Here is a 15594-nt window from a genome sequence, read left to right as displayed (position 1 = left end):
GATGGTGGCATTGTTTTTCCAGTGCACCAGGTGGCAGAGCGGGTGGAGGCCCTGGGGCAGTTTGTCATGAAGACCAGAAGGACCCTCAAAGGCCACGGGAACAAAGTCCTGTGCATGGACTGGTGCAAAGACAAGAGGAGGATCGTGAGCTCGTCCCAGGTACGTCGCATCTGCTGCGTAACGGGTGAGCGGGTCTTCGATATTCCAGCTAAGGGGGAAAGAGCTGTCCCTCTCAGAAAGCCCTTTGCTGATCTTCGTGACTTTGCTCATTCTCCAGAGGACAACGATTTAGCATAAACAATTCTCTTGTACACTACAGAACTCCACTCATTTGGGTAGATTTGGAATCGCTAATTGTTAAAACATTGTAAACCATTCCTGAGCATATTTCTAGGTCTTATTTGTGCGTGAAACCATTTTTAAAATAATTTCTTTTTTTTCCAACTTGAGGACATACGATCCCATCAATGGCTTTCTTTCAACGTAAGGAGTTTAGCAATTCTTACGTCTTAAAGAACTAACTTAAGATACATATTTTATGAAGTATAATTTTTACATTCATTTTATATACTTTACATGGTGTATGTTACATCTTGTATGTTAGTTATCTACATTACTCCAGAATTTAGTAGCTTAAAACAAGTATTTATGATGTCACATGGTTTCTGAGACAGTGAGCATCCAGGAAGGGCTTGGCTGGGTGGTTCTGGCTCCGGGTCTCTCGGGAGTTGCTGGGAAGATGTTGGTCAGGGCTGCGCTCCTCCGGCTTGCCCGGGGTGGAGACTCACTTCCAAGATGCCTCCCTCGCATGGCTCTTGGCCGGAGGCCTCAGTTCCTCACCATGTGGACCATGTAGCTCACAATACAGGAGCTGCCTCCCCTAGAGCAGGGGATCCCAGGGAGGGAGACAGAGGCAGAGCCGCGCTGTATTTCGTGACCATCCATCGCCTCTGTCGTATTTACACAGACAGCCCTAAGGCTGCGCAGTGAGGGAGACTGCACAAAGGTGTGAGAATCAAGAGGCTGGGGTGGCCGGGGACTCACTTGGAGGCCGGCTCCCACAGCTTGGTACTTTCAATGTCTACTTTTATGTTGCATGTATTGATCATAAAACTGTAAATTAAAGCCACATGAGATATTCTGAAAATCCTATTTTTATGATCAGTGTAGGTCGCCCCCACCCCTGCCTTCTGCACAGCTTTTTCAAAAGAGGGTTGTTTCTTTAATAACCCTTATAAGTATAAAACTATACATATTCTAGATAATCCACAAGCTGTGACATCTATGTCAGTACGGCATTTGATAGGACAGATTTTATTAATTGCCTGGATTACCTACAAATCGAGTATGTCCCATTGCACTTGCTTTTTTCTGCTTTCAGAATTAATGTATCACTTATGTATTTTACCACTGGAAAACAGAACAAAGAAAACGCTTTTACTCCCACTGTACTATCACAGCCATTATTACTGTTTTAGAGCGTTTCTGGCCATTCTGTTTCAAGTGCTCATTTTTACAAAATGGTTATTGAGACGTCTGTGTTGCTACCTAGCCTTCTGGACTCCTTAAATCCTTACAAGGTGTGCTGCCTGTTCGGTTTTCTGTCACTCACGTGCTGCTGGGGGCACGGAGGCGGGGGAGGCAGGGCCTTCATCACGCCCTCTCCATCCCCGTCTTCTCCAGAGCTGGGGACGTGTGGATGTGGCGTGTGGGGAGGAGGCTGGAAAACAGAAGACTCTGGAACAGACTTTGACTCATCAGCAGCCTCTCCCTTAAAATGCAGGAGACTCATCACCGTGACCGCGGGTCTGGGGGCGGAGGCGCGTTCTCTGCAGGCGTGTAGGCTCCCGGCATGTAACTCTGTGCTCACATCCAGTCTAATGAGACTCCAGAGCGCACGGTGGCGGGGGGTGGGGACAGGCAGCCGGTGCGGTGGAGGACGCTGCTAAAGTGGGCACCGACGTGGGCAGGGCACCGAGTCAGTCCCCAGCAAGCGGGCCGTGGGCGTGGAGCCTGCTCTGTCTCTGCGCGAGAGGCTTTCCAGATCCGCCCACACGTCACGTGTGACCGTTCAGTCAGGAATTAGACCAGAAGAACCAGTGTGCTCAGGAGTCTTGGAAAGCCCCAAACCGCCGACTTTGACCTGGTTCCAGGGCCCCTCAGCTGCACACGACATTTACACAGAAGTCCTCTGTGGGATCCTGCAAAGCAGGCAGCTGTCACTTTAGAACCAGACATTGCTTCTGCCCCTAACTGGTATTTTCCAGCCTGCTTTACCCACCTCATTCACCAGATTCGGCTTCAGATGGCTTGAGTGATGGAAAAACCAAGCCTGCCACAGAGCCTGCAGGTTTACGTCCCTGGGGGTCTGCAGGGACCAGTGTGCTGGGGGAAGTGGCTCATCCATCCTCTTCCACTGTCTGCCCAGAGAACCTCACGCCACAGTCTGGCAGGTGATGGCTTTGTAGGGAGCAGGGCTTATGCGGGTTTACCCCTGGTGGGTCTGTATTACAAGTAGATGTCACTGTGGTCACTGCCAGCTGCAGCTGTGGTTTTCCAAGGAAAGTGGCAGTGTTGTCCGTGGCATCGCCAGCCAGGCGCTCACCCTGACAGCGAGTGTTCTTTGCTTACTGACCATCTGCCCACAGGCATCCTCACCAGTGTAGGTGCAAATCGCACGTTGTTCTCGGCGTAGGTGCGGGATGTCGGAGCAGGGAGCTGCAACATCGGTGAGCACCTGGAGAAGTTAGACTGATCTTGGGCCCACACAGCCCCCTCTGCAGCCGTCCACTGCAGAGAAGGCGACAGAGAGTGGGCGGGGTGCTCGTAGGTGGCGCTGCAGGGACGTGGACTCCAAGGCGAATGGGGGCAAGGGTGAGGTGGTAGGGGTGGCGGGGGGAGAAAGAGACTTGTTCACCTGTCAGCTACATAAGGTAATGTCAGGTTTAACTTTTCCTGTATAATTTTTTGACATTTAGGGTATGTTGGGGGACGATAGTGTACCAACAATTTGTGGTTGGTTTATAAGTGGTATAAAAGAAGCTTCTGAGTGTTGCTTCCTGTAGCCGTATCTATACAAGGTCCAGAACTGATCCTTTAGCCGGGCTGGAAGGTTCTGCCCCTCCCCTGCTTACTCCCTCTTTTTCATGGAGAGGTTTGAGGGTCCCGATTATCTGGATACTTACTCTGGCTCTCCCCGTCACACTGCCCGGCTGAACACATCTTTTATGAGGAGTTCTCAGTGGTTATCTGCAAGAACTGTTGACAACCCTGAACTGTTTACTCTTCTCCCCCCAGGATGGGAAGGTGATCGTGTGGGACTCCTTCACTACGAACAAGGTGAGGCGTCGTTCCCAGCCAGGTTCCAGGTGCTCCGGCCCTGTCCTGATTCCCCTCCAGGCACCCCTGCGAGTGGTTGCCCTGCCCCTCAGGATGGGAACCCCAAGAAGGCCCACCCATGTCTGAACAGCTCAGCTAGCCCACTGCAGCGTTTATTCCTCCCTCCTGCCCCGAGACATGCAGGCCAGGCCACTGCAGCGGTGCTGGTGCTAAACTGGGAACGGGCAGAGCGTGGAAACGTGTTACATTCACACGTGCAACTGCACACGTTATTTTTCTTCCGAGTGATGATAAGAGGTGCCAAAATTCTCAGTTATCGCCCCCTTCTCTGTCTTTGACCAGACTCCATAGCACGTGGTGGATGGGGAAGATGAGGCCGCAGTGGGGTCAAGCTGAAATGTCCTGTGGCGCAGAGGAGTCTGAGCCCCTTGCAAGTGTGGCCTGGGCACTCACGGCTCAAATTAGATCTACATTTAGAGTCTTAACTAAAGACTGAAGCCAAACCCTACGTGTGGGTACACTTGCATGCCGGCATTGTGTTGGCGTTTACAATAAAGAGTATCTTGTACTAAATATGGATTCCAATATTTATTTAGAAAGAAAGTCTTCCTTTTCGCCACATAAAGAAATGAGCCCTGTGTCTATGTCAAAGTGAACAGCTGCCACATTCTGCATTGTGGAATGCGTTTAGTAAATGTCGTGGGAGGCAGCTATTATGTGACCTGCTCAAGTGAGGGGCCAGAACCATTTTGCAGAGTAGAGTCCCTAATGATCAGGCTCCTGGGGAATAATAAAAATAACAGTTGGCACAGGGCTTTCCTAATTGTCACCTGCCTCCTTGGGAGCCTCTGCCCCTCCCAGCGCTGCTCAGTGTCTTCTGGATGTGTGGGGGTCGGTTTCGTCTGTTTACACCCCAGTATCGCGTAGAGCACGAACTGATTTCTAGGGAGCCAGGGGGTCGCTACTTGGGGCCCATGGCAGGGAGCGTAGCCGTTCTTCTCAAGGAGAGGGCCCGGATGTCCTGTGCTGAGAGTGGCTACCTCAGCTCCTTCTCTGGAGGGGAGCAGATTATTCTTGGTGTCTGAAAGGCTGCAAGACGGTGAGTGACGACAGAATTTTGGCAGGCGGTGTTGGGGCTGTGCCTCCCCACAAAAACTCAAAAAAGCGTAACAGAAAAGAAGACCTCACTTGAAGGTACATTGGAAATCATCTAGTTCCATCCGCTCACTCCACAGACAGAGAACGAGAGCAAGTAGGACAGACAGACAGCCTGCATGGGGTCCACATCGTGTTGGTGTCGGAACCAGGGCCAGGATCCATGTCTCCCATGGAAATGAGACCACAGGCCCAGAAGCTTTTGAAACGTGGCTTTTGTTGTTTGCTTATCTGCATGCAGGGGGATGCGGGTGACTCAGCCAGGAGCCAGGGACTGTTCCACTTAGTTCTTAATGCTTCCGTTTTACAGGTTCTCTTCCACCCAGGAGCACAACCCAGGCTCCCTCTCCCCCTCCCCCACCCCCATTTATACCTTCCCAGGAATGGCTTTAGGACCCACAGCAGACAGAGGCTCTTGTACACTCACAAGTAAACAAACTTATACATATAAAAAATCATTCAAGAGTATATTTAGAAAATGAGAATCTGAGAAAACAAGGTGAAATATATATTCGAAATGAGATTGTGACATACCTTTCAAAGAAAAAGAGCCCCAGTACTCAGGCAGAAGAAGAAAGGGAGTATATTATTAAGAAAGAAGTAGCCTGATGCGGTGGCTCATGCCTATGATCCCAGCTACTCAGGAGACTGAGACAGGAGGATCACTTGAGGCCAGCAGTTCGAGGCCAGCCTGGGCAACACAGCAAGATCCTGTGTTGCTAGAAACTCCTAGTTTCTACCAAAACTAGAAAAATTAGCTGGGTGTGGTGGTGCATACCTATAGTCCTAGCCACTCAGGAGGCTGAGGCAGGAGGATCATTTGAGCCCAGGAGTTCATGGCTGCAGTGATCTGTGATGATGCCACTGCACTCCAGCCTGGGAGACAGAGTGAGACTCTGTCACAAAAAAAAGTAAACCATGAAGAATTTTTTTTGCTAGTGGAGATTTTTAACTTTCAGAGTATGTGACATAAAGTTTGCTTGATTTGATTATGGAGCAGCTGAGTCCCCTCATCTGTCTCAGGCCAGTCTTTACCCCATACCACTTCCCTTGAAGCTATAATATAATTCAGTACAAACTCTCATGATTTTATTTTGTAAAAATTAATGTTAACAACCAAGCATGGTGGCTCACACTTATAATCCCAGCAACTCAGGAGGCTGAGGTGGGAGGATCACTTGAGTCCAAGAGTTTGAGACCAGCCTGGGCAGTATAGCAAGACCCTGTCTCTGAGAGAAAAAAACCAAATGTTTAAAAAAAAATAATAAATTTTAAGACCTTGTGTCGAGGTGCCTATCACTCTATGAACGGTACATGCTTTGTTTCAGGAGCATGCGGTCACTATGCCCTGCACGTGGGTGATGGCGTGTGCTTATGCCCCATCTGGATGCGCCATTGCTTGTGGGTAAGTTGGGGCTACAGCAGCTTTGCAGATTTCCTGTTAGCCATAAAATACTGTTCAGTGGGCAAAAACAAGCAAATAAGCAGGAACTCATAATGTTATGGAGTTTTTGTTAAATTTTCTCAGATATGATAATGATGCAGTGGATATATAGGAGAATATTCTTATTTTTAGGAGATGTAAATTTGCATGTTGAAGTATTTAGAAATAAAATGTCATGTCTGCAGTTTGAAATCAAGTGGTTTCGAATTTGCTTCTGCAAATATAACAAAATGTTAAGTCTGTGAAACTAGGTGAAGGGATCTAGGTATTTGTTGTACTTTTTTTTTCAATTTTACAATAGGTTTGAAAACCTTCAAAGTAGAAGTTGGAGAAAAGGTTATAATGTATGAGACTGCTCAAGAGAAATATTTTGTTACTCTGTGTTAACCTTTGATAACTTCTTTCTTTCCATGCTAGTGGTTTGGATAATAAGTGCTCTGTGTATCCATTGACGTTTGACAAAAATGAAAACATGGCTGCCAAAAAGAAGTCTGTCGCCATGCACACCAACTACCTGTCGGCCTGCAGCTTCACCAACTCTGACATGCAGGTCAGTCAGCGGCCCCGGTGTTAGGTCCGCCTGCCATAGAGCGCGAAAGAGGAGTTGCAGGAGAGGAAGCTTTGTGATGCAGCAGCTTTTTCTAAGAGGAATCTCCTGTTGTTTCTCATTGGTTATTATTATTATTTTAATAAAATCAGAAATGGGAAAATTGGGGCTACTGATATTGATAGACCATATTGAAAATTCTCCTCCGATTGACTTGGTGGGGCTGGGACTGGAGCAGGGAACTCTCTAGGGTGGTGGAAGTTACTATGTCCCAAGCTACAGAGCTTCAGAGTCGTATGTTTCATGCATCTTGCTGTACATACAGTCCTGTTTTAACAAATGCAAAAAAAAAATGCTTCAGATATGAAATTGTGCTCTACTTTGAATAAAACACAGTGAAAACAGTACAACTTTTTAACACTTGGACTAAGTTTTCTTTAGTGAGTTGTAAATGCATCCCATAGTTTTTTTATTCTCACTTATTCAGCAAACCTTCTTGCCACGTGCCACCCACATTGCCAGATACCACTTGGCTCTGGGGCTGAAAGCTCATCTCTGCCCTCAGGGACCTTCACCAAAACCAGTAATGATTGGGCAATGGGGAAAGCTGGGGAGCTCAGAGCAGGAGGGGGTGCCACAAACTTGCTGCTGCCAAGGAAGAAGGATGGCTGCCCCCCACCAGGGGGCCACTGAGTGAGAGAGCTTGGTGCGAGGTAGGTAGCCAGAGAGGTGGGCAGGGCCAGATCCCAGGGAAGATCTTGGCAGGTTACAGTGGCTACAACCAGATGTCCTTGGGCCTGAGGGGCAGCCAGAGCACCAGAGGACATTTAGTCTGGATAAAGGGAGCCTCCAAGGTATGCAGGGACAGTGGGTGGTCTGGCACCTGCAGTCCTGCAGGTAGAGAACCAGCAATCTGGCCACAGGTGCGGGCTCGGGGTTAAGGGGCACCTGTAGGTTAGAAAGTGCTTGCTTTCTAACAAGCAGCTGGCCAGAGGTGGAGGGCAGTCCCAGCTGGCTCCCTCTGCAGGAGCAGCCTGGAGGCAGAGCAAGGTGAAGGTCAGACTGCACCACCAGGTGTTGGCTCCACTATGCTCCCGCTGGTGATCCGAGACAAGGTTCGGATTTCTGTGTGCTTCGATTTTCTCACCTGTGCATGAGGATAGTAATAAATCATTCCTGTATAAAGTTTTCTGAGGACTGAATGAGATTAGTACAGTCATTGGAAACATCAATAAATGTTAGCTCTTTTTATTTTACTACTATTAATATTAACACAAAGCTGGGCGGTTCAGATACACAGTCTGGTTTGGGTACCACTGAACTGATGAACCTCGAGCTTCTTCCATTCCAGATCTAGGACGATAAAAGACGAACCGGCTAGTATGAGACTATGGTATTGAACCTGCCAATTCTCTGCATTCCAGGACAAATGAGTGACAATGAGCTAGGGGTTCTGTTCAGTGTATTTATCTGAATAAACGTTTGGTCTTTAAAATTTATTTTTATTTACCCTGTAATGGAAGATCACAAAAATATAAAACAAAAAAGTCCCTATTAGGAACTTACTTTTAAGCTATTAGTCTTGACAAGTAATTTGTCTAGTTGGTTTGCAGTGTTTTCTGCCAGGAGCAAGTATTTCCTGCAGCAAGCAGCTAAGTTATCTTACTTTGTGTTGTTTAACATAGAAGCAGGAAAGTTTGCCTGGTCCCAGAATTGTTTAACACAGGGACAGGGGATTAGAGACAGGAGATTATGTTGGTTTCATTCTTACTGTCAATCCTGTTAAAGCGAGTTCCAGGACAACAGAGACCAAGGCACAATCTTTCTGTAAACCCTAATGCCTTAGCAGAGCGCCTGCACATGGTCAGCACAAAGCAAATGTTAATTGAACCTGTGCGTGCTGTGAGTGTCCTCCAGCACCTACCAGTGGCCCTGGGGAGCCTCTGGGCAGCACCCTGCTCTGGGGAAAAGCAGCAACAGGAGAATGTGTCTAACAACACGATGCCCAGACCCTGCTGCCCCAGGTGTAACCAGCCTCAGCATCACCTGGAGCTTATGAGAAGTGTAAACTCTTAGGGCCCCCAGCCCAGACCCTTTATGTTATATTAGCAAGCAGCCGGTGATTTGTGTGCACATTAATGTCTGAGAAACACTTCAGGTTTCTGGCCTGCACGACAGTGGGAGCTGCTGAAGGTTCTGTTCACAGAGCACCCGCCACGTGCCAGGCAGGTGTAGGCACCCTGTAGGCACCACAGTGAGGACTCCAGGATTTCAGCTCTGGAGGGAGACAGACATGTAAACACACAGCTTGTGGACTGTGAGGGTGTCGGAAATGCACTTTGCCTTCTTGGTGCAGGAGAGTGACTTCTGTGCTTGAATCCAGGCGTCGCGAGATGTGTGTCTGCGTGTGCGTTTAAGGGGCCTGCTTTCCCCTGTGGAACGTTAGGCCTCCGACCCACTCCCCCTGCCCCGACGGAAGCAATAACCACAGCCACGCTCTTCCTGTCCTTTTCTGCGGGCAGATCCTGACGGCGAGCGGCGACGGCACGTGCGCCCTGTGGGACGTGGAAAGCGGACAGCTGCTGCAGAGCTTCCACGGGCACGGGGCCGACGTCCTCTGCTTGGACCTGGCCCCCTCAGAAACCGGAAACACCTTCGTGTCTGGGGTAAAGACCCAAAGAACATCTCTAGGGGCCCTTTGTCCACTAGGGAGGCCTGTGGTGGCAGTTCTTGCCCGCTCATGCGACTAGACCGGACACTTCCCTAGAGGGGCTGCAGGAATTGTCCTCGCTCCCCGCCGCACCCCCTGCGGCAGTGGCCGCGCTGGCTCCGGGCCCCTCCTGGGTGCTGGTGGGCAGTTTACAGTGCTGGGCTGTGGGGGCCTCCTTCTGTTCTACCACTGACATTCACCAGTCTACAGAGGAATCTAGAATGTTCTCCCATGTGAGGGCTGCAACTCAAGGCGCATAGCTGCCATCTGTTAAAATGTCACTCCTTAAATAAATAGCAGAGAGTTAGCACCTGAGGGCATCAGAGGCGAGCCACAGGGTCAGAGGGCTGCTGAGCTGGGGCAACACTGTGCTGTGACCAGAGCACTCTCCCACCCCACCCCTGCCGCCCACCGTCCTCCCTTCCCCAGGGCGCAGGGAACAGAGAGTACTGGCTCGGAGTTGGCAGACGTGGCCACAGTGGCACAGCGGAGCACTAGACCAGGAGGCAGGGTACCTGGGTGGGAGCTTTGCCACCTGACTAAATGTCGTCATCTGTACACTGGGCACAGGGCACAGTAGCACTTGCCCCCCACCCCTGGGACATTACGGGCAGGACATGGAAGAGCTTCCGGTGTGTTTTGCCAACGGAAGGGGTGAGCGCTTCTGTGGACAGCCAGGGATAAGGACAGAGGATGAGCTGACTGACCAGCCCCCAGGTCCTGCCTCACCTCGGTCAGGGGACAGTGCTGAGATAGGACAGTGATGCACGTGCTGTCAAATGACTTTTGCTGCTGGGAGACATAAGGGAGTCAGGCTGGGGCTGTGTGACCTCTGATCGGCGAGGACCCTGACTTTCTTCTGGAGTCTTTGGCCATCTGTGTGTTTCCTCCCTGTGCCTTTGCATAACTGTACTTATTTCTCCTCAGCTACACTGTTTTTTTTTTTAAATTTCTGATATTATCATAGATTTTATTGTCTCTCAGAGCACTAAACTTCATCCAATTTAGTGTCCTCTAAAGATTTGAAGACACTCCTGATGTCTTCGCCCACGTTCTCAGTTTAGATATGCAAAGTGCTGGACCCCACAGGGGTCTCTGGGCCTCTCTTGGGTGCCAGCTATGGTACTTCATCCACCCTTTGCTCTGAGTGGAAACCAACAACATGGAAACCAATTTTAAGCCATTACTTTTTGACTATTTAAGCCATTCCATTTGACTGTTGAGAGTTTACATTATACTACCCGAGCTTGATGGCAGGGCTGTTCCACAGGAATTTATCAAAATGCTCCCAGCACCTGGATAGTATAATGTGAAAAACCTCACGTTTATGATTCTCTGGACCGTGTTAGCAACCCGAAGGGAACGTTTACTTTAGAGGTGTTGAAGCAGAAGCCCAGGGAGGTGACTTCCCTAAGCCACCCAGCAGTCGACGGCAGGACTGTGACGAGGCCCGGGGTTTGCGCGTTGCCCACACGGCTTGCTGCTGAGGGTGGAAGTGGCCCAGGGCACCCGGTGGTCCGCCATTGTCCAGGGCTGCCCCATACACCTCAGACAAAGTGGGACGTTGGCTGCTCATACTTGGCACCGCCAGCCTGTTCATTAGTGTCCCAGCCAGGGAGGCCCCGCCATGCACACTGTCCACCCGCCTTGCCCTCTGGGCCTCAGGAGGCAGACGTAAAGAGGAGAGAGAAAGGAGGGGAAAAAGAAGGGAAGGGGCGTGCCCAGGAGGGACGTGAGAGGGGGTCTGGAGGGTCTGCCTCTACTCGGAAACGTGCAGAAGAAGAAAACATGCTAAAGGGGGAGGCTGGGCACCTTCCCATGCTCCCTCTCATCCCAAGACCTAGTTCTAGGCTTCTAAGGGTTTACTAGCTGAGGAAAGTGGCCTCAGGTAAAGCTAGTCTCAGAAAGGTGTGTTGTCAGCCACTTACTAACGGGAAATGAATGGTCTCTGTTATATGACTGGGACTCGTACCTTGTCTATAGACATTCCTTGCAGCGGCCGTAACTCTGGGTAATTTTACATTTGTAGGGATGTGACAAGAAAGCCATGGTTTGGGATATGCGCTCCGGCCAGTGCGTGCAGGCCTTTGAAACTCACGAATCTGACATCAACAGTGTCCGGTCAGTGAGTAGCATGTTCATGTCACTTCCCTGTTCTGCTGGCATTACCTGGCCTTGTGGAATCCTTAGTCCTAGAACCACCTCCAGACTCAGTTTACTTGGCTGAAAGAGGCCTCGCTCTCAAGAAAGGCTGATTTGTGGTAGAACTAAACAGTGCTCCAGATCTCATGGGGGATTTTAATTTAATTGCATTAGGGGCAATTGATATCCTCCCTAAATTGAATCGGTATTTCTCATCCATGCTTTCAAGAAACATTTATCGAGTATTTGTATGCTATATATTATTCTAGGAACTGGGAATGCAGTGGTGAATGAGATAGACAAGATCTCTATTCTCCTAGAGGAGACAAACTAGACAAAACACAAACAAATATAAACTTAAGATTACTGGTAAGTGCTATGAAAAAAGTAAAATGGAGGTGTGATGGAATGGGTTATTTGTTAGGTAGAGGTCAAGAATGGCCTCTCAGAGACAGGGACATTTCAATTGAGAACAGGATGATGAAAGAGCCAGGCTTGCAAAGAGTTGGGGGAAGAGCACAGATAAGATGTTATGAGACCTAACAAAAGGCCAGGTGGCCACTGGAGAGTTTTGAGTTGTGGAGGTGGCTAACATGATCATGTTTTGCCTTTAAAAGATCACTATGCCTGTATCAAGAATAGATTGTAAGGGAGTAAGAATGGAAGTATGACAGCCAGTTATGATAGAAGGTTGTTGTGTGAGTTCAAGAAAGAAATGATGGTGGCTGGAACTAAGGAAGATGTGGTACAGACAGAGAAATGTTCTGAATTATGAAGGGTCTGAGATTTTACCTACCTGCAAGTTAACAAGTTAGGCTGCCACAGCTCACGGATGCTGTTAGAGGACATGAAACTTCTGGGTCAGAGATAAAGAGTTTATTACTCATAGCAATGGCAATGGCCAGGGTATTAGCATGTTCATGTAGGTTACTTGAGCCCTGGTTCCACAGGGTGCCATGAAAAGAGCCAAATGACACCTGCAAATGAAAAAGGATATATTATAAGAGAAGAACCCTGAGCTTAGGGAACGCAAATTTTTTATCAGGGGTAGTAAGCAGTGATCCATTTACTAAGACAGGGAAGAGTGGAGGGGGAAGTGCAGGGAGGAGATGGTTTTTGCACATGGATTCAGGAGCTCTTTGGGGGCTAGTTAAGTTTGAGATGACTATTGTATCTCCAAGTGGGGATGTCAAGGAGGTAGCAGGATCTATGAATTGGACCTCAAGAGAGAGGTCAGGACTTGACATGTATGGAAGATGGCACTTTGAGACCATGTATAAAGTATCTTCATTATACTTAGAATCCCCAAGAACCTTCGCTATACTTAGTGAGAAAACACTAGACTTGTTCCTCTTAAAGCAAGAGCAAAATAATAATGCTTATGTACCTTAATAACCCCTGCCCTCAATTGTGGGATAAGGAAAAAGGCTATCACTTTTTGTAAATGTTCAGTAATTTCCTAGAAGATCAAAGGAAATCAATCTGGGAATTACTACAGATGGTAAATGAAATTAGTAAGATGCAAGACAGAAGATAAAGCCACAAGAAATAAATTAAATCCCTATATATCAATAAAGCACACAGTTGTCTCTTGATAACTGTGGGATTGGTTCCAGGACCTCCCGCGGATACCAAAATCCGAGGATGCTCAAGTCCCTGATATAAAAATGGTGTAGTATTTGCATGTCACCCACGCACATCCTAAATCATCTCTAGATCATTAATACTTACAATACCTAATACAGTGTAAATGCTATGTAAATAGTTGTTATACTGTATTGTTTATGAATATGACAAGGAAAAAAGTCTGTACATGTTCAGTACAGATGCAACAATCCATATTTGTTTCCAAATATTTTTGATCTGTGGTTGATTGAATCCATGGATGCAGAACCCATGGACATGAAGGGCTGAAATACAGCTTTAAAGTGCACATTCTCTTACCCACGCTGTTCTGTTTACCCTGAACCCTCTTCCTCCAATGTGTTTTAGACCATCAAGTCTCCACTTAGTTTTGCCTCTCTCCAGGAAGCCCCCGGTTCCCAGTGCTGAGGTGGGTGCCCTCCTGTGTAAGAGGCCAGTTTACTCCTTCTCCTCCACTGAGGAAGTCAGAGAGGGAAATAAAACCTATGGTGGTAGCCAAACTTTAAATATTTATGAATTCTTAAAGGCATAAATAAAAGAATATATTGTTAAATGGAGAAATAAACCCGATTCTCTATAGGAAGGACTAAATGTAACTTTTCAATGGCCATTCTTTCTATATGGAATGAATACAGTTCCAATTCAGTTATTTTATAGAATGGTATAAATTGATGCTGAGATTCATCTGACAGATTCTACAGGGACTGGTTCAGTGGGCCATGTTCAGGGTACATGGTTTTCTTCCAGGGCAAGCTGAGGTCACACTGAATGCTGTCACTGGTCTCTTAGCATGCCCTCAGTTATACACTAGATTAGTTGAACATAGGATAACAGTGACTTAAGCAAGATAGAAGTTTATTCTCACACTGAAGTCTGAGCTGCTATGATGGCTCATTCTGTCTTTCTGCAACCCTTTTCCTAGCGTGGTGCTTTCAGCCTGCTGGCCCCACTGGCCTACCTACCCCCATGTCTTCTTTCCAGCCAGTGGGCAGAAAAGAGTTGAGCTTATCGCATCTGCTTACATCCCATTAGCCAGAACTTGATCACATGGCCACACCTGGCTGCAGAAAGACTAGAATGTAGTTTTCCTTCTGCCATGTGCCCAGAAAAAAAAAAAAATCAGTGTTTCTCAAAGGGGCACACTATTAGTATTTTTGGCAGGACATTTCTTTATTGTAAGGGGGTATCCCACGTGAGGCATTAAGCATCCCTGGCTGCCTCAGCCACTGAATTCCAATAGCACCCCCTGGGCTTCGTCACATCTAAAAATTTCTGCGTATATTTAACCACAGCTACAAGAGAGAGAGAGGGTAGATGCTGGGGACACCAAAAGTCTCTTCTGGATAAACCATATATCCTACACTTGATCCCTGAATTTTCAGGGAAAAATCATAGCCCATGTAGTCTCAAGTGGAGTATCATCTAGAAATCATTTTAATTTAACATTGGAGTGTGGTATGTATGATACTCCTTGAATTCATGTTGCTTTCAAAGACATAATGTGCCCGCACCGTGGTGGACTGAGCTGAAAATGGTTAGCATTTCTCTTCCAGCCTTTCTCTTCTGCATCCCCTTCTTTCAGACCAGTGTAAGTTACACAAACCTTCCCTCTCCTTTGCCTGATGTTTTGACTCTCACCTCCCCCAGGTAGGAGAGGTAATGCCATAAGCTGTTCTAAAAGGCCTCCTCCTGCAGCTTTAGGGAGCAATAAGGTGTAGATCATCTGTTCAAGGAAGGAGAATCAGCGGAAGGCGTAGGGGCTGCTGCTGGTGTGGACAGAGTGAAGGGGTTTAAAGACTTTTGTTCCCATCCTTCCCCTGGTTTATAATCCAGTACCCGCACTTCCTACTGGTCCTAGAGAAGAGAATGACCATAGCAATCATCATCATCATCATTTATTGAATGCTTTTTATTTGGCACCATGCCAAATTCTTTGCCTGTACTATCTCATTTAATATTCACAGGAGGGAAAATGCTTTATTATCCTCACTTTTCAGATGAGGAAACTGAGGCTGGGCAAGATGAAGTCACTTTTCACTTGCCAAAAGTATCACATGAGTAAGTGGTCACTGCAGACCTCTGCATGTGGCTCTGGACATCGGATTTCAGTGTCTGTGTTCATAACCACTTGCTTATCCCTGAGCTCTGAGCCACGTCTTGGGAATTAGATATGTGCATTTACACGGGGCCCACTCTGTGTTCAACGCCTGATGCAAATACACATATCATCTTACAATCCTCACCAACACTCTGCAAGGCCAGTGTCACTGTCCCCTATTTACAGAGAAGAAAACTAGAGGCCAGTGAGCCTCCCCTTCTGGCTTCTGCAGCAAATGTTCCTTGAGTCCCTAGAAGTGGAGATTCTGGTTCCAAGGGCCTACCGTGGGACAACCTTCCCACATGGTTATGATGGGCACCCCGGCCTGGGAACGACTGCTCTAGATACAGTGATTTCTGCCCTAACTTTCTCTCTGCAGATACTACCCGAGTGGAGATGCCTTTGCTTCAGGATCAGATGACGCTACGGTATGTTTCTAAGTTATTAAGAACTTTTCCTGCTCAACAGAGAGATTTGCTAACTTAATTTTATTCTTTAAAAATATTTTTTTCTGT

General features: G+C 47.7%; 1 protein-coding gene across 1 annotated transcript in view; it reads left to right on the top strand.

The window, feature by feature from the left end:
* Positions 1-15594, top strand: part of GNB5 (guanine nucleotide binding protein (G protein), beta 5) — a 36355-nt gene that overhangs the window by 16049 nt on the left and 4712 nt on the right. Inside the window, exons 3-8 of the mRNA XM_012658085.1 lie at positions 3298-3339; positions 5823-5899; positions 6356-6488; positions 9008-9151; positions 11225-11316; positions 15459-15507. Coding sequence (XP_012513539.1) covers positions 3298-3339; positions 5823-5899; positions 6356-6488; positions 9008-9151; positions 11225-11316; positions 15459-15507 — 537 coding nt within the window. The remainder of the gene's footprint in view (positions 1-3297; positions 3340-5822; positions 5900-6355; positions 6489-9007; positions 9152-11224; positions 11317-15458; positions 15508-15594) is intronic.

Source organism: Propithecus coquereli, unplaced genomic scaffold (genome assembly GCF_000956105.1).
Source record: "Propithecus coquereli isolate 6110/MARCELLA unplaced genomic scaffold, Pcoq_1.0 Scaffold57, whole genome shotgun sequence".
In the NCBI taxonomy this organism is placed as follows: domain Eukaryota; kingdom Metazoa; phylum Chordata; class Mammalia; order Primates; family Indriidae; genus Propithecus; species Propithecus coquereli.
Note: the sequence above shows the minus strand (reverse complement) of the source record. Positions and strands in the feature narration are given on the sequence as shown.